Source organism: Centroberyx gerrardi, chromosome 5 (genome assembly GCF_048128805.1).
Source record: "Centroberyx gerrardi isolate f3 chromosome 5, fCenGer3.hap1.cur.20231027, whole genome shotgun sequence".
NCBI lineage: Eukaryota > Metazoa > Chordata > Actinopteri > Beryciformes > Berycidae > Centroberyx > Centroberyx gerrardi.
Genome location: NC_136001.1, coordinates 34,730,873 through 34,754,813, shown reverse-complemented (window position 1 = coordinate 34,754,813; position 23,941 = coordinate 34,730,873). Strand labels below are relative to the sequence as shown.

The following is a 23,941-nucleotide window of genomic DNA, read 5'->3' as shown; positions in this document are numbered from 1 at the left end:
CGGTACATTTCCCTTCAGATCTCACTTCAGTGTCATTTTAATACGTTTTTTTTAACTCCCAAGACGTTGATTCTCAGCTTGTTGGATAGACTATCTTCTCCTTGAAGCGCTGGGATGTTTTTATTTATTTTTGTATTTATTTAACTTTTATTTAACCAGGAAGTCCCACTGAGATTAAAAACCTCTTATTGTCAAGGGAGACCTGGACGAGCTCGGCAGCAGCACAGATAAGAACAAATAGTTTCAGACGACAGTAAAAAGAAACACGGGAACAGAATAAACAATAAAAGCATAGGATACAAAATACAGCAAACTAACAAAACATTATAAAAGGAAAAATCCACTAGACAGTTGAGAAAGTTGTTCCAATGAATGAATTCTTGAATTTTGGATTTAAAAGTATTTAGCGAGATTAACGAGTTGATCTCAGTTCAGTGTAATTTGAATACGTTTTAACTCCTGAGATGTCGTGACTCGTCAAACTCGTGACGCGGCACGCGGCGACCGCAGCCGGGTCAGAACAGCAGGAAGCCGTTGAAGATGATCTGTTTGTCCTGCCTGTCGCTCACCACCGAGTCCGGCTGCTGGTCCTTAAAAGACTGGAGCCAAACCTTCTGACCGGCGGTCAGCTGTAACACCACACCGCCCGACAGCACCTGACAACACACACACACACACACACACACAGGCTTTCATCCCAAAACTCCAGAGGTGCGACCAAGTCAACTTTGCTCGAGTCCCAAGTCAGTCTCAAGTCTTGAGGCACAAGTCTCAAGTCAAGTCTCAAGTCTAAATGTAGATTACCAAGTCAAGTCCATGTCATTAAAGTCAAGTCTCAAGTCTAAATGTAGAACAGCAAGTCAAGTCAGAACAAATCAAGAGTCCAGTATCAATTTAATATCTTAAAGAAAACTAAATATCTAGGACTTTTCAATGCAATATGGTTTTAATAGGATAAAAACTTGGTAAGAGCATCATGAGTTTGATTTCTATAATCAGTTTCAACTTCAATAAATTCAATCATTCCATACAAATTCAGAAAACAGAATTTAAATTCAGTCGTCCGCTGGAACAAATCTCATCACTTTCAATCTAAGTCATTTACACAAACACAAGATCTCAAGTCAAGACTTTAGAAACCTTTTCAAGTCATCAAAGTACAAGTCAGAGTCAAGTCCCAAGTCACCAGAACCCAAGTCAAGTCGAGTCTCAAGTCTCAAGAAAACCCACATGTGAATTCAAAGCACATGTGACTTTTTGGACACATGTTGGTTTTTATACTTGAACATGTGAAATTTCCCACTGACATTTTCATCTCATTGCATGTGAAAAAAAACCCACTTCATGCCACGTGACGTCAGAATACAACATGAGAAAAACTGTTCACATGTGAAAACCAACATGTGTCCAGGAAGCGCATGTGCTTTGGATTCACATGTGGGTTTTCACATGTGACTGTCCTGTGATCCGGACTGACCTGGTCTCTCTTCCTGGTGTGGTAATCACAGAATCCCAGGTCCCTGACCAGAGCGTCGCTCATCAGATACAGACACATGCTGACCTGCAACCACAGCACAACTCACATCATCATCATAATCATAATAACAACAACAATAATAATAACAATAGTAATATAATAATAATAATAATAATAATAATAAGAAGAAGAAGAAGAAGAAGAAGAAGAAGAAGCACACACGGTCAGTAAAAATAAAGAGGGGCACCATTTTTAAAATTTTTATTTTATCTATTTATTTACTTATTATATTACTTATTATATTACTTAATTATTGTATTGTATTATTGTAATTTTTATTCATGATTTTATTGACTTGACTGAGAAAACAGAGGGAACTCTTTCCACTCAGTTTCTCAGTTTGACGATGCCACAAATATTCCAAAAAATACAAGTATTCATAGTATTCATTCATTCACTAATAATAATAATAATGATAATATAATAATCATCATCATCCCCTCTTGAGACCTTAGAAAAAAGACTTGAAGTCATGATTTGGTTTTATTGATCATAAGTCCTCTTTTATATCTTTTCTTTATTCTGTTTTCTGATCCTTCTTTGTGTTTCTATTCTGTTTTACTGCGGCTGAAGCACTTTGTAACACTGTTAAGAAAGGTGCTAAACAAATAAAGTCATCATCATCATCATCATCATCATCATCATCATCATCATCTCAGGTTCGTACCTTGGACATGGAGTGGAAGACAAAGTAGTAAGACCCGGGCACTCTGCAGGTGAAGATGCCTGTGTTCAGGTTCAAATCCTCAAACGGTTTGTTGATGATTGTCCTCTGGAAGGTGACTTTCTGACACACACACACACACACACACACACACACAGCAACAATATAGCTGAAATGTTTCGTGAGCTGATCACATCCGATTCATAAAAAAAAAAAGGCAAGGCAGCAAGACTGTACCTAACGTTTTTGTGAACATAACGTAAGTGGGACTGAACTATGCATCCCATAATGCATTGTGAATGATGTCATTCATTCACTTTCTCTCATTTTCAAAGACAGAGAAATGGAGGAAAAATGTACAAAAATGAAAATGTACTTAAAAATATGAAATGTATTTAGTATGAAAATAAATGAAAAATTATGACATCAAGATATATGTAATTAGAAAAATATGATAATATGAAGAAAACAAGTATATGAATTTATAGCTTACATACAAAATGTGTATCATAAGGCATAAAAATGAAGGGTTTCATTTTCCAGGAATCCATTTTGGGGAAAAAAAAGCGCCTTAAATTTATCTGTCAGTATTTCAAAAATTCTGTACACAAAACCAAGAACTAGCAAGCAAACGTCTTTTGATGACTTCATTAATAAACTGTTACTGTCTTTACTTTCGTTCCAGCTGCTATTTGAGACAGTGAGAAAGCTTTTCAGATGGTGGATTTCTCTTTTAGAAATGAAACAGAGTGGAGGGAGGACAGACTGTACCTTGTTGTAGGCGGGATAGGTGGAAACGTTCCTGACCACAGAGAAGGCTGACCGGGCCTGACGGGACGACTCGGCGTCTAGCAGCAGAAAGGACAGTCTTACATTCACACATTCACACATTCACCCTGCTGATGATTCATGCATTTGTCTCTTCTAGACTAGATTACTGCAATTTTCTCTTTCTCCGGTCTTCCTCTTTCAGCCACTAAACCCCTTTCAGACAGACTTGTTAAGTTATTTCATCTTGTGTCAAGACTTATCAAGCTTATTTTAGGATTTTTTTTGTGTGTGAAATCATCTTACTGCACTGGCAGATCATTTTACCGATTTCAACAAATTTAGACTTTTTTTTCCAGGAGAATGTAACTTGTTTGGTAAAGGTGAAATTGTCTTGGAGAAAGTTTCTTGTTTCCAGATTTTCTTCATTGTTTTAAGATGATTTCTTGAAAGAAGTCATACTGGCATGTATCAAGTGAAATTTATTGAAACCAGCAAGATTATCAACCAGTGCAGTGAGATAATTGAGATAATACCATGAAATACCATGAAATAAGCTTGATATGTCTGAAAACAAGATAAACACTGTGGACAGCTTGTCATTTTTTGCAGTGCAGAACCAGAAAATGTGATCATATCAGACCCCACTCTGATGTCCCTTCACTGGCTGCCAATACAAGCTTGACCAGATTTTAAAATGTTAACGCTAACCTATAAAGAAGTTCATGGTCTTGCACCCGACTAGCTTTCGGACCTCATTCCACCTCACATTCCAAGTTTCCAAGTTTTAAGAAACGACTCAAAACCCGACTTTTCTCACTCTCCTATAATCAGCCCTAAACCTCCTCATTTCTCTACTGCTCTGTTATTTTTATAATTATTTTTTTTTTCTTCACTTTTATATATTTTATTGTTATGTCTCACCTTGATTCTTTTAATATTGTTTCATTGTTGTAAAGTGTACCGAGACACTCTGGCGTGATATTGCACTTTAAATAAACTTTGACTTGACTTTAGGACAATACATTTACCCCTCTGTTTGTTTGAGGGACATTTAAAAATGTGTGATGGTATTACTGTTGGAAATATGTTGCCTATTAGGACAGCATGACAGCTACAAATACCAGGAAGTAAAAGTAATTGGATTGTCATATAAAAATACTATAAAATTCAAAAATTGCACGTTAAGATATGGAGAATTAGCTAACAAAGTTGTTAACACTGTGACTTTAACCAGGTAGTCTCATTAAGGTTAATAATCTATTTTATAGAATTGGGAGATTTCAATCTATTTTCTTCAATGTTTTCTTTTTTTACTTGTGTATAAGAACTGATATATTCAGTTTTCATTTGAACTTGCTAAATATGGAAATGTATTCTCCCACCTGTTTATTCAAATATACTGAAAACCCAATAAAAATATTACTGAAAAAAAAAAGAGAGATGGCCATGAAAGCAGCATTATTAATAACATTAAACTTGTAGGAAAACAACATAAAATTATGTCCAAGAGAAATAGTAGAGTTAAAACTCACGAGAGGTAAGTTCAAAGTCAAAACAACACACAGCAATGCACTTCAGCCAAAATGCAATCACAAAATACGGCCACATCACATGAAAGCCGGGTGCAAAGCCAGAACAGTAAGGTCAGAGGTCGAGTCGTTACGTTGGCTGAAGCCCCTGTCATCAGGACCCGGGGGACCCGGGCGTCCAGGGAGACCCGCCGGTCCCACGTCTCCACGGTAACCTTTAAGACCCATGATCCCTTGCAAGCCCCGATTCCCAGCCTCGCCCTTCAGCCTCATCAGGACGGCTGCATCCATCAGACCGCCCGGCATCACAGCTGAGGACAGAGAGACGAAGAGACAGTCGTGCGTCTGCGTTCAAAACTGGACATCAAAATGAACTGGACGGTTCGTACGTTCTGTTTCCTGTGAGACTGATCATTATCTCAGTGTTTCAAATCATCTGGTGGCATTAAAGTGCAATACTGCAGGGAGCTGAAGCAGAAGTGTGGGCTGAAGCCTTCCTGTGGTCGACTAGCAGCTAACGTGATTTTCCATCGACCGCAAAGCATTCTGTCTCCATTCTGTCTGTGTAGAAACGTACAGAAAAGACTTCGTAACGACGGAGAACTGCAACGTTACAACTAGGGCTGGGAGTCGATTCCAGAAAGAATCGACTCTTTGATTCCAGGCGTTTGGGAATTGACAATCGACTCCAAAGCTGTGGAGTCGATTCCACACAGTACAGAAATGTAGATTAGTCCAAGTATTAGACAGTGTCGCTGACTGTTGAGAAAATCCCTAATTCTGCACCACACACATCGGTAATGTCACGATATTTTAGTTTAGAGAAAGATGACAACAAAGTAAGATGTCAAATTGTAACAAAAGACTGGCTTACAACAAAACGTCGCCAATTTATGTTGCACTGTTTATTTTACAAGATCTGCTTGCTTGTTTTCGTTTTTTGAATCTCTGGAATCGATGCAATTCCAAAATTTCTGGAATCAAACAGCTCTACCAGAGACGGTTTAGAAACGAGACCCCTTTGCAGGAGATGGTGTATGCTGGGTAGTGTAGTTCAGTAACTAATGGTGGATTTTTAAGATGTGTTGACATAATATATTTCAAAAGCCATCTGTTTTTTTAGAATAATTGATGGAAATGACGTCAACTTCCGCTCCCTATAGTTTTCACTGAGATTTTTCCTAAATGGACTACAGAGCCTGTCGAACTGATGACATCACAGCCACAGTCCACTCCTGATGACATCACTGCCACAGCCCAGTGCACAACAGATGTGTAGAACTAAACAAACGGCTGCTGTATGTATGTATGTTTGATTTTTACCCGGCTCTCCTTTCTCTCCCTTCTGACCGGGCCATCCATCTCTGCCTGGGCCTCCCGCCTCTCCTGCGTGGCCGTCTGTTCCTCTGCAGCTCTCGCTGCATTGGCCGCTCGACAGGAGCGAGGCCACGCCCACCAGAGCCACCAGCCAATAATAACCTCCCATGGTCACAAACACTGCATATAATAATAATAATAATAATTAGAAGAAGAAGAAGATGATGATGATGATGATGATGATGATGTTGATGATGATGGAGAGTTAGTAAAAAGTAAATAAAAATTAGAGAAGAAGAAGAAGAAGAAGAAGAAGAAGAAGAAGCACTGTACATCCTGTTTCTGGGGGGAAAAACAAACAGAAGAAGTGAAATTATCTCACTCACAGTATATTTTTCACTTATTTTGAGAAAAATAAATGTTAAAATAATAATCTTTTAAAAAATTAAGAAAGTTTAGGAGTCAATAGAAGATTAAATTAACTGAATTAACTTAATTAAATAACTAACTGTCCGTTTATAAGTTCACAGACTGATAAACTTTTCACAATTTTTGCAAACTTTTCTTTTCTCCAAATTCCTGTAAATTTCTTATAATCTCAAACACAGTGACAAATGGAACAGCAGCATCCAGCTCTGTCTGTGGAACGATTCTTCAGTCAGTTCTAATTTTATATACTATTTATACGTATACCTTGTATACTCCTTATTTATATACTACTTATGAAGAGCCCTATTCCCTAATTTCTGCTTTTAAATTTTTTTTTTTTACATACTACTTCTTTTATAATCTTGCATTGTGTTATGTGTAATGTGACCAGCAGGAGCAAACCACCACACTGCAAAAACTAACAAACTTGTTCAGTTATTTTATCTTGTTTCCAGACTTATCAAGCTTATTTTAGCTTATCATTTCACTGCACTGGCAGATCATTTTACCGGTTTCAACAAATTTGACTTTTTCCAGGAGAATGTAACTTGTTTCAGGACATTTACTTGGTAAAAGTGAAATTGTCTTGGAGAAAGTTTCTTGTTTCCAGATTTTCTTCATTGTTTTATGATGATTTCTTGAAAGAAGTCATATTGACATGAATCAAGCGAAATTCATTGAAACCAGCAAGATTATCTGCCAGTGCAGTGAGATAATGTGACTAAAAGATATCATGAAATAAGCTTGATAAGTCTGGAAACAACTAAATCACTGGACAACTTGTCATTTTTTATTGTATAGTGCAAATTTACTTGACCAATAAACCTGATTCTGATTTTAATCCTAATCTTAAAGCTAACCTGGAAGTGTCGACAGCACATGATACACAGTATTTGGTTCATTTGTAAGGGAGCAGATACATTAATAAAAGTTTCCATTGCATTGAATATTGAAGAGTTTTTGCTAGAATGAGGATGCCAATAATGTTAAGATTTCAATGCAGAAATGTGGGAAACAACATCCACCTCCAGTCTGTGGAAAGATTGTTCAGTTCATAAACTTAATTTTACAGTTAAAATACTGACAGCGCAGGATGAACTTCTATTGGAGCTGAGAGGGAAATTAACTTCTCCTATATATCATCATCAGCATTACAGCACATATGAATTAATTTTGGGAGATATTTTTCACTCACCAGCGTATAAGTTTCTTCTCCGGTGGTGATTTCAATGTGATGGAAGGGATTTCCTCTTTTGGCGAAAAGTTGGTGAACAGATCAAGACTTCTTATTAGACTGATGACACACTGTGACACACACACACACACAACATAAAATCAGTAAGGAAATGAAACTCGTGATTTGTGTGTGTGTGTGTGTGTGTGTGTGTGAGAGTGTGTGTGTGTGTATTCAAATGTCCTCCTCCAGTGTGAGGACATTTTGGCCGCTCCTCACTTCTTTAAAGGGTTAGTTTAGGATTAAGACTTGGGTTTAAAGTTAAAGCTGCGATAAGCGAAATGTTCTGACCACTAGAGGGCGACAGAAACAGCAACACATTTGCAAATGAACTCACAGCAAAGCCATTCCTCCCTCCCTCGCTCTCTCTCCGTCTCTCTCTTCACAAAAAACGTATAAGCCCATTGCACTACGGAAGCCAGCCAAGGACAAACATTGCAAAGCAGTGTGCATAAATCAATAAATCAAAACTTTATGTATATAGCACCTTTTGTACATTTGAAATATAATGCAATGCGCTTTACATAAAATGCACACAAAAATAAATCATATTAAAAGTCATAAAAAATGTAAAACAGTGAGTGGGGAAAATATGAAAATAAAACGATAATAAAACCTAATCAAAATTTAAATTAATTAAAAGATAGATAGAACCCATTACAGAAGAGAAAGGCGGAGTGGTTGCACTAGCTAAAAAAAAGGCTAACAGCTAAGCTAACCGTACCTACAGAGAAGTCTCACTGGTTACCAGTCTCACTTTGACAGATCTTTCTCCTGCTGAAGGTCACATGGCCCACAATGACAAGTGAAGAGGCAGGTAGCAAGTTTATTAGCTTAATAAGTTTACTAGTTTAATACATTTACTAGTTTAACAATTTTACTAGTTCAACACGTTTTCTAGTTGAACACGTTTACTAATTTACTAAGTTTAACAAGTTTACTAGTTTAATACATTTACTAGTTTAACAATTTTACTAGTTCAACATGTTTTCTAGTTGAACACGCTTACTAATTTACTAAGTTTAACAAGTTAACTAGTTTAACAAGTTTACCAAGTTTACTAGTTTAATACATTTACTAGTTTAACAATTTTACTAGTTCAACACGTTTACTAATTTACTAAGTTTAACAAGTTTACTAATTTAACAAGTTTATTAATTTACTAGTTTGACAAGTTTACTAATTTAACAAGTTTACTAATTTACTAAGTTTACTAAGTTTACTAGTTTAACAAGTTTACTAATTTATTAGTTTAACAAGTTTACTAATTTATTAGTTTGACAAGTTTACTAGTTTAACAAGTTTACTAGTTTAACAAGTTTACTAATTTACTAGTTTGACACGTTTACTAATTTACTAAGTTTAACAAGTTTGCTAATTTAACAAGTTTATTAATTTACTAAGTTTACTAATTTAACAAGTTTACTAGTTTTACAACTTTACTAATTTATAAACTTTACTAGTTTAACAAGTTTACTAGTTTAACAAGTTTACTAATTTACTAGTTTGACAAGTTTACTAATTTACTAAATTTACTAGTTTAACAAGTTTACTAATTTACTAGTTTGACAAGTTTACTAATTTAACAAGTTTACTAATTTACTAAGTTTACTAAGTTTACTAGTTTAGCAAGTTTACTAATTTACTAGTTTGACAAGTTTACTAGTTTAACAAGTTTACTAATTTACTAAGTTTACTAAGTTTACTAGTTTAACAAGTTTACTAATTTACTAGTTTGACAAGTTTACTAGTTTAACACGTTTACTAGTTTAACAAGTTTACTAATTTACTAGTTTGACAAGTTTACTAATTTACTAAGTTTAACAAGTTTACTAATTTAACAAGTTTACTAGTTTTACAACTTTACTAATTTACCAAGTTTACTAGTTTAACAAGTTTACTAATTTACTAGTTTGACAAGTTTACTAATTTACTAAGTTTAACAAGTTTACTAATTTAACAAGTTTACTAGTTTAACAAGTTTACTAATTTACCAAGTTTACTAGTTTAACAAGTTTACTAGTTTTACAAGTTTACTAGTTTAACAAGTTTACTAATTTACTAGTTTGACATGTTTACTAATTTACTAAGTTTACTAGTTTAACAAGTTTACTAGTTTAACAAGTTTACTAATTTACTAGTTTGACAAGTTTACTAATTTACTAGGTTTACTAGTTTAACAAGTTTACTAGTTTACTAGTTTGACAAGTTTACTAATTTACTAAGTTTACTAGTTTAACAAGTTTACTAATTTACTAATTTACTAAGTTTACTAATTTACTAAGTTTACTAGTTTAACAAGTTTACTAGTTTAACAAGTTTACTAATTTACTAAGTTTACTAATTTAACAAGTTTACTAGTTTTACAACTTTACTAATTTACTAAGTTTACTTGCTCGCTTCATTGATTAAGCTATTATGAGAAAATGTTCAGGAATGGGAGGGGGAGAGCGCCGCTTTTAAACAGCGAGGGAGGAGCCAAGCTAGTTTATAAAACATAAAAAGCTGCTGAATGGAGCGGGCGGAGCTTTGTTCAGGACCAGAATTTGACAACAAACTTATATCATTATGTCTCAATGAAATCTCCACATAGCACATATTAGTTTCAGGATTGGTTATAAAGTCTGATATCGCTTATTGCAGGTTTAAGATTAGAATTAGGATTAGCTTTAGGTTAGGTTAAGGGTTAAAGTTGAAGTTAGTTTAGAGTTAGGGTTGGGTTAGGATCAGGATTAGGATTAGTTTTAGGTTTCTAATTCATCAACTTCTAGTCCTCAGTTTATTTTAAACATTGTCTGATATTTGAGGGCGGGTGTCTGTTTTTGGGGTTCTGCTCGAGGACGGTCCTCTACCAGCTTCTTCCACTGTAGTGAGCTTCATAACACTTTTAACATGCTGACTGATTCTTTTAGCACTGGAAACAGGCTCGACCTCCCTCTAATGTTAGGTTAATCAAACATGTTATGCAGCACCTTTAATTAGAAAAAATAATTTATTCTCTGAGGTTCTACTGATACATTTCTGAGGATTTCATTGATTATGCAGAGGCCAAGCTTTAATTTCCCCCTTAAATTAAATATATATACAATAATTTGTATTTTGAAAATACAAAAAATACAATGAAGAAACTGCAACTAAATTCCAAAACAACATTTTATCATAGAAATTTGGCTAATGTAAGATGATTTACAGTTTACAGTACAATTGACTGTTCAAACATTACAGTACTGGCTTTCTCATAGTAAATAATTCAACAATTCATAACAAAAGAGTCTGTGTTATGTTACATTCATAGGTAATATCTTCAGAGGGAGTGTGTTTAGAGTCCAAATGTATGGAAACAGCCTGTCAGTGAAAGTGTGTGTGAAGGTGTGTATGTGTGTGTTAGTATCAGGATCAGAGAATGACAGCTTTCCTCTGTTCCAGTCCAGATGCAGTCTGATCCTCTGGAGCTTCTTCTTCACTGGGAGAACAGTGTCTGGATCTGGTGAGGAACGTGCTCTGTATTTACCATTATAGAACATTATTCTCCATAATCCAGACTGTATGATTCCCTTCCTCTGGACAGACTCTGCTGCCACACCCAGACTCCAGTCTGTACTGTCTCCAACCTCAACATCCCAGCTGTGAGTTCCTGAGTTAAAGCCCTCAGAGCCCAGGACAGAGCGGTAGACGTCAAACCTCTCTGGATTGTCAGGAAGCTGTTGTCTCTCTCCACATCTCACACTGGTCAGATCTTCAGACAGGATGAGTTCTGGATTGGCAGTGTTGGGGTCCAGAATCACAGGAGTGTAGGAGACCATCTCCTTCATCTTGTCCCAGACTGTGAAGCTCAGGTTGCCCAGGTGTTTGGCCTCGTCTATCAGAGCTCCTGAGAACAGCTGTGGATCCTCCAGCAGGGGGCGCTGGACTCTTTTCACTGTAGCCTTGTAGTTCTGCAGGAACGAGACGTCTTCAGCTCTCAGCTCCTTCTCTATGGCTCTGACTGTGTCTGAAAGAGCTGCTATCTCTCTGCTCAGACCCTCAATCTTCTCCTTCATCATCTGATTCTTCTGCTGCTCTTCCTCCCTCAGTGCAGCGATCCTGGCCTCCTCTTCCTCTTGTAGAAACTGGTGAAGCTTCTTAAACTCCTCCTTAATCTGCCTCTCTGTGCGTCGGGCCTGGACCTTAATGTGTTCTGCTGTTTGATCACATTTTCCTTTAACTTGATTAAAGAGCTTCAGTTTCTCCTGTAAGGGCTTCAGTGATTTCTGAAGTTTCTCCTTGTGATCCCGTGCAGCTTCGATGGGTCTGAATCTGTGGTTGGTGTGTTTTTCTGAATCTCGACAGACAACACACACTGGCTGCTGATGGTCCAGACAGAAGAGCTTGAGTTTCTCAGAGTGCAGACTGCAGAGAAGCTCAGACTCTGCTGAAGCTCTCTGATCTCTCTCCAGTAAGAAAGCCTCACACAGGTTCTTTAACGCCAAGTTAATAGGTGGATTATATTTTGAAGATCTTCTCTTACAAACTGGACACTCAGTTATTTGTTTCTCTCTCCACCAGCTCTGCAGACAGGCTTTACAGAAGCTGTGGCTACATGACAGGAGGACAGGATCTTTAAAGATGTCATGGCAGACAGGACAGGAGAGATCCTCCTCTGATATGGAAGACATTTTCTCTCAGAGTGAAGCTAAAAACACACCAGGCAGACAGCTCAAACAGGAAGTCAGTCAGGGACAGGGAGTCAGCAGCAGGTTGAAGTGGCAGTATTCCCTCCTGTAGCTGTCCTCCCTCAGTGGAAGTCGTGGGTTTGGTCTGAAGTTGAATGTTATCGTCTGTCTCTCCCGGTGTGTCTCTTCTCAGTGAGGAGAGGAAGATTAACAACCACTGTTTCCTGGTTTGTCTCAGGTGAGTCATATAAGGGGTGGAGCTTTGTCAGACCAGGGGTGAGTTCCAAAGTCTGTTTTTAATTTTCTCTCTCTCTCTCTCTCTCTCTCTCTCTCTCTCTCTCTCCCTCCCTCCCTCTCTCTCTCTCTCTCTCCCCCCCCCCTCTCTCTCTCTCTCCCTCCCTCTCTCTCTCCCTCTCTCTCTTCTCTCTCTCTCTCTCTCTCTCTCTCTCTCTCTATTACGTCCACACACGTCATTGATATACATTACATGAGATGGTTCGAAAACATTTTTATTTATAATCCTTTTTCCCCACAACTGTACACGTTAATGCAGGAATGCACAACTGTCAAAACATTTTGTTTCACTGAAGGCAGTGAGTGCAATAAGACTTGTCATTTTCAGTCAAGAGTCATAACTCTGGACTTTATACTTTGGTTATTGATCAGCTTGGAAAGGGCCCATCAACACACCCAGGCCTCATAGTGTTCCTTTATATTAACTAGATGGACCATGTCAAACATCAGTAATCAGCTCGTATTTTTCTTGTATTTATGGGGGAGATTTTGGAATGTGGGAATGTTGGAAACAATAGTAAAGAAATTGGGGGAAGGGGGGTGGATATAATGTAGTAATAAAAACAATAATCTATACATAAATATATATATACAGTATATATATTATTTCTCTGTTTAACCAGGTGAGTCCCATTGACTCACCTGGCCAAGAGAGCAACAAGCAGATATTACAATATAACAAAACAATGCAAAACCACAATTCAACAAGTTACACAGTGTACATTCTCAAGTAAACCAGCTACAATCCTCAGTTTTTAAGGACTGCAGTAGACTTTTAAAATCACCCAGAGGGATGAAGTGATCCAGATTTGCATCTTTCTGGAGCTGATTCCAGGACCATGGCACATAATAACTAAAAGCCATCTTCCCAAATTCTGAGGGACAGTGAAAAGTAGTAAATTCTGAATGCAAGTTGTAAGAACTTGTGTTCCAAATGAAAATGAATAGCCAGGGAGTTGCCCTATGAAGTCAGTTCATCAAATTTCTGCCCTGCTAAAGTTGCCCCGGTCAACTGTAAGTTATTATCGTGAAGTGGAAAAGTCTAGGAGCAACAACTGCTCAGGCTGAAGCGGTCGGTCACACAGCTCACAGAACAGACCGCCGAGTGCTGAAGCACATAGAGCGAACAGATCCTCTGTCCTCGGCTGCAACACTCACTGCCAAGTTCCAAACTGCCTCTGGAAGCAACGTCAGCACAAGAACTGTTCATCAGGAGCTTCATGAAATGGGTTTCCATGGCCGAGCGGCCGTACACAAGCCTAAGATCACCTCGGGCAATGCCAAGCTTTGGCTGGAGTGGTGTAAAGTTCGCCGCCATTGGACTCTGGAGCCGTGGAAACGCGTCCTCTGGAACGATGAATCACGCTTCACCAACTGGCAGTCCGACAGATGAATCTGGGTTTGGCGGATGCCAGGAGAACGCTACCTTTTTTTTTCATGGTTCGGGCTCGGCTCCTTAATTCCAGTGAAGGGAAATCAACGCCACAGCGTACAATGACATTCTAGATGATTGTGTGCTTCCAACTTTGTGGCAACAGTTTGGGGAAGGCCCTTTCCTCCCCTGTGCTCAAAGAGAGGTCCACACAGAAATGGTTTGTTAGATCGGTGTGGAAGAACTTGACTGGCTGCACAGAGCCTGACCTCAACATCCAACACCTTTGGGATGAACTGGAACACAGACTGCGAGCCGGGCCTGATCGCCCAAAATCAGAGCAACCTCACTAATGCTCTTGTGGCTGAATGGAAGCAAATCCCTGCAGCAATGCTCCAACATTTAGTTGAAAGCTTCCCAGAGGAGTGGAAGCTGTTACAGCAGCAAAGGGGGACCAACTCCATATTAATGTCCATGATGTTGGAATGAGATGTTCGCTGAGCAGGTGTCCACATACTTTTGGCCCTGTAGTGTATGACCCTTGTTTTCGTCAGTTTACCTCGGAGAAGACAAGCCTGGATTTTAACCCACACTTTTCCACATTACATGAAGATGCTTTATCTACTGAGCCAAAACTCCATTATAGTTTTGTTGTGGAGAAAATAACTAAAGGGAGAAGTATTGTGATACTGCAGCCTATTATTGAAAGTGCTAACCACTTTATATAACTTTATAGTTCTGTCCATTAAAGAGTAAAACAATACTAAACCAAATGGGTTAGAAAATTGCTGCTGCACTGCTCTCTATGGGTTGAAACTTAAGCAGACTGCAGCAGGCTGCGGTGCGGTGGAGGCTGGAGGTTACGACTCACTTTCAGAATGAACACAACAATAAACTGCAGAACTTGGAAATAATCGCATTACTTTGAACTGATCAAAGAGAAGGATAAGAACATTATCGTTAACTGTAAGTTTAGCTTCACTATCATACCTAAGATTTGAATTGAAAGCATTGTCTGATATTTTGGAGTGGGTGTCTGTTTTTGGGGTTCTGCTCGAGGACGGTCCTCTAGCTTCTTCCACTGTAGTGAGCTTCATAACACTTTTAACATGCTGACTGATTCTTTTAGCACTGGAAGCAGGCTCGACCTCCAATTAATGTTAAATTAATCAAACATGTTATGCAGCACTTTTAATTAGAAAAACTCTTTAAAACTTTATTCTGATGTTCTACTGACAAATCTCTGAGGATTTCATTGATTATGCAGAGGCCAAGCTTTAATTTCCCCCTTGAATTAAATGTATATACAATAATTTGTATTTTGAAAATACAAAAAATACAATGAAGAAACTGCAAATTCCAGCATTCTTTCTACTTGACATTTTCTTAAATCCCAAGACATTTTATCATGGAAATTTGGCTGATGTCAGATTTTTTTTACAATTTACAGTACGATTGACAGTTCAAACATTACTGTACTGACTTTATCATAGTAAATACTTCAACAATTCATAACAAAAGATTAGATGTTATGTTACATTCATAGGTAATATCTTCAGAGGGAGTGTGTTTAGAGTCCAAATGAATGGAAACAGCCTGTCAGTGAAAGTGTGTGTGAAGGTGTGTATGTGTGTGTTAGTATCAGGATCAGAGAATGACAGCTTTCCTCTGTTCCAGTCCAGATGCACTCTGATCCTCTGGAGCTTCTTCTTCACTGGGAGAACAGTCACTGGATCTGGTAGGGAACGTGCTGAGTATTCACCATTATAGAACATTATTCTCCATAATCCAGACTGTATGTCTCCCTTCCTCTTGACAGACTCTGCTAACACACCCAGTCTCCAGTCTGTACTGTCTCCAACCTCAACATCCCAGCTGTGAGTTCCTGAGTTAAAGCCCTCAGATCCCAGAACAGAGCGGTATTTAAACCTCTCTGGGTTTTCAGGAAGCTGTTGTCTCTCTCCACGTCTCACACTGGTCAGATCTTCAGACAGGATGAGTTCTGGGTTGGCAGTGTTGGGGTCCAGAATCACAGGAGTGTAGGAGACCATCTCCTTCATCTTGTCCCAGACTGTGAAGCTCAGGTTGCCCAGGTGTTTGGCCTCGTCTATCAGAGCTCCTGAGACCAGCTGTGGATCCTCCAGCAGGGGGCGGTGGACTCTTTCCACTGTAGCCTTGTAGTTCTGCAGGAACGAGACGTCTTCAGCTCTCAGCTCCTTCTCTATGGCTCTGACTGTGTCTGAAAGAGCTGCTATCTCTCTGCTCAGACCCCCAATCTTCTCCTTCATCATCTGACTCTTCTGCTCCTCTTCCTCCCTCAGTGCAGCGATCCTGGCCTCCTCTTCCTCTTGTAGAAACTGGTGAAGCTTCTTAAACTCCTCCTTAATCTGCCTCTCTGTGCGTCGGGCCTGGACCTTAATGTGTTCTGCTGTTTGATCACAGTTTCCTTTAACTTGATTAAAGAGCTTCAGTTTCTCCTGTAAGGGTTTCAGTGATTTCTGGAGTTCCTCCTTGTGATGCGGTGCAGCTTCATCGATGGGTCTGAATCTGTGGTTGGTGTGTTTTTCTGAATCTCGACAGACAACACACACTGGCTGCTGATGGTCCAGACAGAAGAGCTTGAGTTTCTCAGAGTGCAGACTGCAGAGAAGCTCAGACTCTGCTGAAGCTCTCTGATCTCTCTCCAGTAAGAAAGCCTCACACAGGTTCTTTAACGCCAAGTTACAAGGTGGATCACTCTGTAAAGATATGCTCTTACAAACTGGACACTCATGTATTTGTTTCTCTGTCCACCAGCTCTGCAGACAGGCTTTACAGAAGCTGTGGCTACATGACAGGAGGACAGGATCTTTAAAGATGTCATGGCAGACAGGACAGGAGAGATCCTTCTCTGATCTGGAAGACATTTTATCTCTGTGTGAAGTTAAAAACACACTGGCCAGACAGCTCAAACAGGAAGTAAGTCAGTCGTGGTGCCACTCCCTCCTCAAGAATGTTTCTTCCTTTCACTTTGAGTCATTGTTCAAAAACTCACATTCAGTCTGAGGAGTCAGCAGCAGGTTGAAGTGTCAGTATTCCAGTATTCCCAGTATTCCCAGTATTCCCAGTATTCCCAGTATTCCCAGTATTCCCAGTATTCCCTCCTGTATGTCCTCCCTCAGTGGAAGTCGTTGGTTTGGTCTGAATCTTATCGTCTGTCTCTCAGTATGTGTCTCTTCTCATTGAGGAGAGGAACAACAATAAAGTGTTTCCTGGTTTGTCTCAGGTGAGTCAGGTAAGGGGCGGAGCTTTGTCAGGCCAGGGATGAGTTCCAAATTCTGTTGTTTATGAACACACACACACACACACACACACACACACCATTATGTCAACACAAGTTTGTTGATAAGATTAGCAAAGGCACATCAACACACATATATTAACTAGAAGGCTCATGTCAAACATCAGTAATCAGCTGATAATTTTGGGGGAGATTTTGGAACGTGGAATAAATTGAAAAAAAATAGTCAAGAAATTGGAGGGGGGGGGATTATACTGACTTAATAATGATAATGATCATACTACTACTACTACAGTGTGTACTAATAATAATAACAATAATAAATATAGCAGCAATTGAAGGGTCCAAGCACACTTTTAAAAGACAGACAGAGAAAACATTCCAGAAGGTAGACAAGGCAGACCTAATTGCGACCATATTGTTCATCAAACATTGTTCAAGTTATTCACAATGGCTAAATTTCTATTGGAAAATATACTACATGGCCAAAAGTTTGTGGAGACCCTTCTAATTAGTGGATTCAGCTATTTCAGCCACACCCATTGCTGACATGTATATAAAATCAAGCACACAGCCATGCAATCTTCAAAAGCTCTGGCTGAAGCGGTCGGACACACAAGCTCACAAAACCGACTGCCGACTGCTGAAGCACACAGAGTGAACAGATCCTCTGTCCTTGGTCAGTAGTGAGTCCAACACTCACTACCGAGTTCCAAACGTCAGCACAAGAACTGTTCGTCCGAGTGGCCGTACACAAGACTAAGGTCACCACGGGCAATGCCAAGTGCCGGCTGGAGCGATGTAAAGCTCACAGCAAGTGGACTCTGGAGCCGTGGAAACGCGTTCTCTGGAGTGATGAATCACGCTTCACCATCTGGCGGTCCGACAGATGAATCTGGGTTTGGCGGATGCCAGGAGAACGCTGCCTGCCAACTGTAAAGTTTGGTGGAGGAATAAAGGTCTGGGCTGTTTTTCATGGTTCGGCCCCTTAGTTTGAATGAATCTCATCACTACAGCAAACAATGACTTTCTAGATGATTGTGTGCTTCCAACTTTGTGGCAACAGTTTGGGGAAGGCTCTTTCCTGTTTCAGCATGACAACGCCCCCGTGCTCAAAGAGACAGAAATGGTTTGTTAGATCGGTGTGGAAGAACTTTACCGGCTGCACAGAGCCTGACCTCAACCCCATCCAACACCTTTGGGATGAACTGGAACAGAGACTGCGAGCCGGACCTGATCGCCCAACATCACTAATGCTCTTGTGGCTGAATGGAAGCAAATCCCTGCAGCAATGCTCCAACATCTAGTGGAAAGCTTCCCAGAAGAGTGGAAGCTGTTACAGCAGCAAAAGGGGAAAAACTCCATATTAATGCCCATGATTTTGGAATGAGATGTTCGATGAGCTGTCCACATACTTTTGGCCATGTAGTGTATGACCCTTGTTTTCATCAGTTTACCTCGGAGAAGACAAGCCTTGATTTTAACCCACACGTCTTCCACATGACTGGCAGATGCTTTACCTACTGAGCCAAACCACTGTTATAGTTTTGTTGTGGAGAAAATAACTAAAGGGAGAAGTATTGTGATACTGCAGCCTATGATTTAAACCACTTTTTAGAACTGTATAGTGCTCTCCATTAAAGAGTAAATCAATACTAAATCAAATGGGGTAGAAAATTGCTGCTGCTCTGCTCTCTGTGGGTTGAAACTTTAAAGCATGTTGCACTTCTGGCCACACCCCAATCAGTGACGTCAAATCAGGTATTTTGCCTTTGACAGATGATGCCAAACACCTGGCATCACTGATTGGGGTGTGGCCAGAAAGGCAACATGCTTTACAGTTTCAACAACAGAGCAGGGATATTCAACCGTGTGCCGTGGAGGCCGAGTGTGTGCAGGTTTTCGTTCCAACCAAAGACTACAGCAGGTGATTTCACTGATTAGTTCCTCCTCTCTGGTTGAAGGTGTGGTAATGGGAGTGGCGCCCTGATGATGTGCTGAGCTGTTTAATTGTATGAACCATTGTATTTTCTTTTTTACTTTATTTGTATCAGTGCCTTTTGTTTTCCCTCTTGTTGTGTATTTTTTTTTACATCAAACATATGTAAAGAAAGATGAGGTAAAACAGTAGTAATGACGCAACTGACAGAGAAGAGGGCTGTGTAAAGAAAGGCTTTAAGACTCGCTTTAAAAAATCAGAGAGTGTTTGGCGCCCTCATGTGGCCGGGCATCGCAAAGGCAGGGGACAGACAGACAGGCAGACAGACAGACAGGCAGACAGACAGACAGGCAGGGGACAGACAGGCAGACAGACAGACAGACAGACAGACAGGCAGGGGACAGACAGACAGGCAGACAGACAGACAGGCAGGGGACAGACAGACAGGCAGACAGACAGACAGGCAGACAGACAGACAGGCAGGGGACAGACAGGCAGACAGACAGACAGACAGACATTATTTTATCTTCTACTTTTAACTTCATCCTCAATTTTTTGTGTATGACACTTTAATTTCTTTTAGATTGATATTGTTGTTAGATTTTGAGTACTGAATAAAGATGTTTTTTTATAATTATTTTGATGTGGTCAGTACATGAGTTTAGGTGTCATGTTTCAGAGGTCAGAGGTCACAGGTGCCTTGGTCCTCTGCCTGCCCCGCCCCTTCCAGAGAGTCAGTATGGGTGGAAAAGGGTTAAAGCCCTGAACTTTCCCTCCAAGCGCAATAACTTTTAGTCTTAGAAAGCTCGGCCTCCTCTAGTGCAGGGTTCAGACCTGGACGAAGGGAGGACCAGGCTGGTTTGTGGGGTGAGAAGGTCCCAGAGGCAGGGCGGCCAGGAGAAGTCAGGAGAAGGGTTTGGGTTTCTGTCCTGGAGCAGCCGGGGAGCCGGAGCGGTGAAGCTGGACGGTGATGAGGTGATGAATTCTCACTTCAGCAGAGAAGATGCATCTTTTCACAACCTGACACTTTTCCATGGTGCAGCTTTATGAAAAATTGAAATGCAGAAACTATATCAAAACTGAAGGTCTTACATTTATAGGGTTCAATTTCTATCAGCTGTCGTTCTGTTACATTCAGCGCAGATTCAGCGACCGGAGCAGAGCAGTGCATTGTGGGATACACTTCATGCTGGAAGCACATGGAGCGTGTGCAAAAGAGGGCATGTCGCATTATCCTGGGAGCATCTGACACCAGCTACCAGCCAGCCCTGAACACCCGAGGCATCCCCCTTCTTCAGAAGAGGAGGGAGCAGATCTGCCTGAAATTTTCTCTTTCCAAGGTCCCCACGGGTCCTTGGAATCCTTAAAAGTTTGTGAATTTGAGAAAAAAAATCAAGGCCTTGAAAGTTTTTAAAAATAGACATAAATAGACATGGGTCATTGAAAGTGCTTGAATTTAGATAAGTTGTTGAGAAGTGTTCACACATTCAAGCCTCTCTCTCTTTTTAATTGTCTGTGAGCTTCTGTAAAGCTGCTAGTTCTCATTATAAAAATTCTCAGTGTTGTAACAGTAATTAACCTTGATCCGTGTCTCAAACTATGCCGTGTTGGGTCCTTGAATTTGAGGGAATTGGGCCTGGAAAGTCTTTGAAAAGTCCTTGAATTTTATGTTTAAGAAGGTGTGGGAACCCTGTCTTTCACTGCAATCCTCCCACTCCTTTGACTGGCTCCCCCCGTCTAGAGAACAAATATCTGGACGTCCCACCCGTCACAAACTTAACACCCCGCTGGCAAGAACAGGTCGTTACTACAATTCTCCCGTCCCGTACCTCACAACACTCATCAACAACCATACATCACAGTTTTCACTCCTCTCACTTTCCCCTTCTTTTCCCCCAGACTACTGATATTAATCCCTTCTTCATAGGATTTGCACTAGATCCGACCTGACTACCCTGTTTACATTTCATTGTAGATTGTATATGCTACTACTTTCACAATTATTGAAAATGTATTTTTATCTCCCTGCTGTTTTGATATACTATATGTATGTAAATTGGTGTGTAATTTCAGTCTGTAAATGACTGCGAAGCACTAATAAAAAGCTACTACTACTACTGCCGTTTTGTGGAAGGGAGGAAAAACAAGGGAGTGAGGCAGAATAAATGCTGTTGGAACCGCAGATAAATACAGTTGACAAAATATTTGTCTGTCTGCTCTTGGCATCACGTCATTATGTCAACAAGCCATTCCTAGGAAGAGCGCTGAGAAAACATGACAAGTTCTGTCATGTCGGCTTAAAGGGAAAACCCACCTAAAATCTAATTTGCTTACATTGTTATTCCCATATTTTTTTTGTTTTGTTTATTTGCAGGATGGTAAAACAGAAGCAAAATAACAACAAACTACAACATAGGTAATAAGGGTTGGTAATAAAAAAAAAGAAGAAAAATAAAAAAAGAAAGCTTTAAGATAAGATAAGATAAGATAAGATAGCACTTTATTGATCCCCTTGGGGAAATTCAGGAATTTGAACAAAGCAGAAAAAAAGCAGAGCCGACAGAGATAAAAACCACAACAGGTGAGTGAAATAAAACAATTATAAAAAATGTTTTTTCTAGAAAAGAGGGTTTAAGCAGAGATTGAAAAGATGACAAAGACTGATGATAAAAGCACAGAAAGAAAAGATGCAAAGACCGATTTGTGCAGGTGAAATGTAACAGAAACAAAAAAAAAAAAAAAAAGTTCACTTATTTGTGAGTATAAACCATTCCAAAGACCATTCGATGTTAAAATGTGGACTCCTACAGAGTTTAGTCTACTTATGGGAGATATTCAATTCATTTCAGTAAATTATCCCCCCTCCCAAAACTACACTGTGCTGAGTGATACAAGCAGCAAAAACCACGGGTGAATTTTGAATCCAGTAAGGAAGTGTCTGCAGGCCGCAGTTCCTCTACCGGCCACTAGAGGCTCCAGAAAGACTCAAACCGCCCAACTCCATGAAGTCAGTGGACCACAACCCAACTTCTGATAAAAATATAAAGTCACATTTTTTCGACAAGAGGTTTTGACCTCAGTAGCTGATTTCAATTTAATTTCAATCTAATTTCAAAATAATTGTGTCATTAACGGGATATAGCGGTTGTCAAAAATGTCAACATGGCGGCGATCTTTTGGCTTCAGCAGGCGATCTATGGGTGACGTCACACTCACTACTGCATCTGTTTTTACATTCTGTGGAGTGATAGTAGCTCCATGCTAACACTTAGCTACACTATGCTGAGTGATAGTAGCTCCATGCTAACACTGAGCTACACTATGCTGAGTGATAGTAGCTCCATGCTAACACTTAGCTACACTATGCTGAGTGATAGTAGCTCCATGCTAACACTTAGCTACACTATGCTGAGTGATAGTAGATAAACTGCTGACAACTTTTCATTACTAAAGTGCCAGTTTTACTTTGGATAATACTAGCAGTCGTCTACTGTCACATAGTGGATGCTAAAGTGTTAGCATGAAGAGCCAGCCATCTACCAGGGACATGGTCAAAACTAAAGGTCAAAACTAAAGGTCAAAACTAAAGGTGATGGAGTCTTTGAAATTGAGGCTCCTAAACTGTGGAAAGCTCTTCATTGGACTTAAGATCTGCATTTTTTTTTTTTTTTTTTAATATCTGCACACTGTTGACACTTTCAAAAAGCAGCTAAAGACTCATCTGTTCAGACTGGCCTCCGTTTAGCCTCTGTGTGTTTTTATGTCTTTTGTTTTAATGTTTTATTGTTTTTTACTGTTTTCTGGTCTTATTTGAACTTTTTTACTTATTTTATTTGAAGCACTTGGTGACTTTGCTCTGTGAAAGGCGCTGTATAAATAAACTTTACTTACTTTACTTATCTCATCTGTGTGTCTTCATTAGGACGGTGCACATTTGTGTTACTTTTCAACACAACAGCTGTTAATGACAACAGATGCTGTTATTAACACATGAAGACACACACACACACACACACCTTCAAAATGACATGACGTCTTTTTTAAGTGTGAGTGTGTGCTCTCATCACTTAAAGGCAAAGTTGACCGACGGGTCAGTCTACCAGGAAGTAGCTGGGGGAGTGTTGGCTTCAGGACACTCGGTTCTTCACACCTGTATCAGGAGTGTGAACATGTCACAGACTCCCACACACTGTCCACACTTTACATTTTATTATAGAATTACTGAGTTTCAGTACTGAGACCTTCGTCAGCCAGATCAATCGGATCAATCTCTCAAGAGTATACTGCTCAAGACTCCGCTTCTCCATACTCACCTGAATGACAGGAGGCGAGTCGGGGCTTTGCATTGTGGGTAATACGGCTATCACATTATCTAGTTTCAATGGAGTAGCTGCTGAACAACCAAGACCGGACAAACATACTCTCTCTCTCTCTCTCTCTCTTCTTTCACTCACACACACACACACACACACACACACACACACACACACACACACATTTCTTTTCACACATGCTGTATCTCTGTTTCATGCATTCTTGTCATTCTCATACACAGACACACACCTGTCGCCCACACACTCTCTCTCTCTCTCTCTCTCTCTCTCACTCACACACACACACACACACACACACACACACACAGACACCATCTGTCTCACACATCTTTCCTCTCACACACTCATGGACACACCCGCCTCTCTCTCTTTCTCTCTCTCTCTCTCTCTGTCTCTCTCGCTCTCTCTCTCTCTCACAGCAGGAAAACATTTGGGAGGCGGGATGTTGATGGGTTTTTTTTTTTTTTTCACCCAGGGGCCTTTCCAGCTTTCCTATTGGCTGGGGCCTTCAACCAATCCCACTGTCTGTGGTCAGCCTGTTAAGAAAGCCGAGCCCCCGCTGCTGACTGCAGACCCAGGGGCTTTTATT

At 39.8% G+C, this 23,941-nt stretch overlaps 3 protein-coding genes across 3 annotated transcripts in view; all 3 read right to left on the bottom strand.

The window, feature by feature from the left end:
* The window catches only part of c1qa (complement component 1, q subcomponent, A chain), a 7,803-nt gene extending 264 nt beyond the window's left edge, over positions 1-7,539 (bottom strand). The window contains exons 1-7 of the mRNA XM_071915727.2: positions 7,443-7,539; positions 5,825-5,998; positions 4,636-4,812; positions 2,973-3,049; positions 2,205-2,324; positions 1,478-1,561; positions 1-656 (exon numbers count right to left, since the gene is read on the bottom strand). The exon at positions 1-656 is cut by the window's left edge and continues 264 nt beyond it. Of these exons, the coding sequence (XP_071771828.1) occupies positions 516-656; positions 1,478-1,561; positions 2,205-2,324; positions 2,973-3,049; positions 4,636-4,812; positions 5,825-5,987 (762 nt within the window). The 5' untranslated portion in view covers positions 5,988-5,998; positions 7,443-7,539 and the 3' untranslated portion in view covers positions 1-515. The remainder of the gene's footprint in view (positions 657-1,477; positions 1,562-2,204; positions 2,325-2,972; positions 3,050-4,635; positions 4,813-5,824; positions 5,999-7,442) is intronic.
* Positions 7,540-10,759: 3,220 nt separating this feature from the next.
* LOC139924627 (E3 ubiquitin-protein ligase TRIM39-like) lies at positions 10,760-12,228 on the bottom strand. Its single transcript, XM_071915726.2, has one exon. It carries the CDS (start codon positions 12,134-12,136, stop codon positions 10,760-10,762), a length of 1,377 nt encoding a protein of 458 aa, XP_071771827.2. The 5' UTR covers positions 12,137-12,228.
* A 3,100-nt stretch (positions 12,229-15,328) lies between these two features.
* Positions 15,329-16,705, bottom strand: LOC139924625 (nuclear factor 7, ovary-like). Its single transcript, XM_071915724.2, has one exon. The coding sequence runs from the start codon at positions 16,703-16,705 to the stop codon at positions 15,329-15,331; it is 1,377 nt and encodes a 458-aa protein (XP_071771825.2).
* Between the last annotated feature and the right edge of the window lie 7,236 nt (positions 16,706-23,941).

Excerpts from the sequence above, each read along its gene's own strand:
- LOC139924627 (XM_071915726.2), bottom strand. The coding sequence starts at position 12,136 with ATGTCTTCCATATCAGAGGAGGATCTCTCCTGTCCTGTCTGCCATGAC.
- LOC139924625 (XM_071915724.2), bottom strand. The coding sequence starts at position 16,705 with ATGTCTTCCAGATCAGAGAAGGATCTCTCCTGTCCTGTCTGCCATGAC.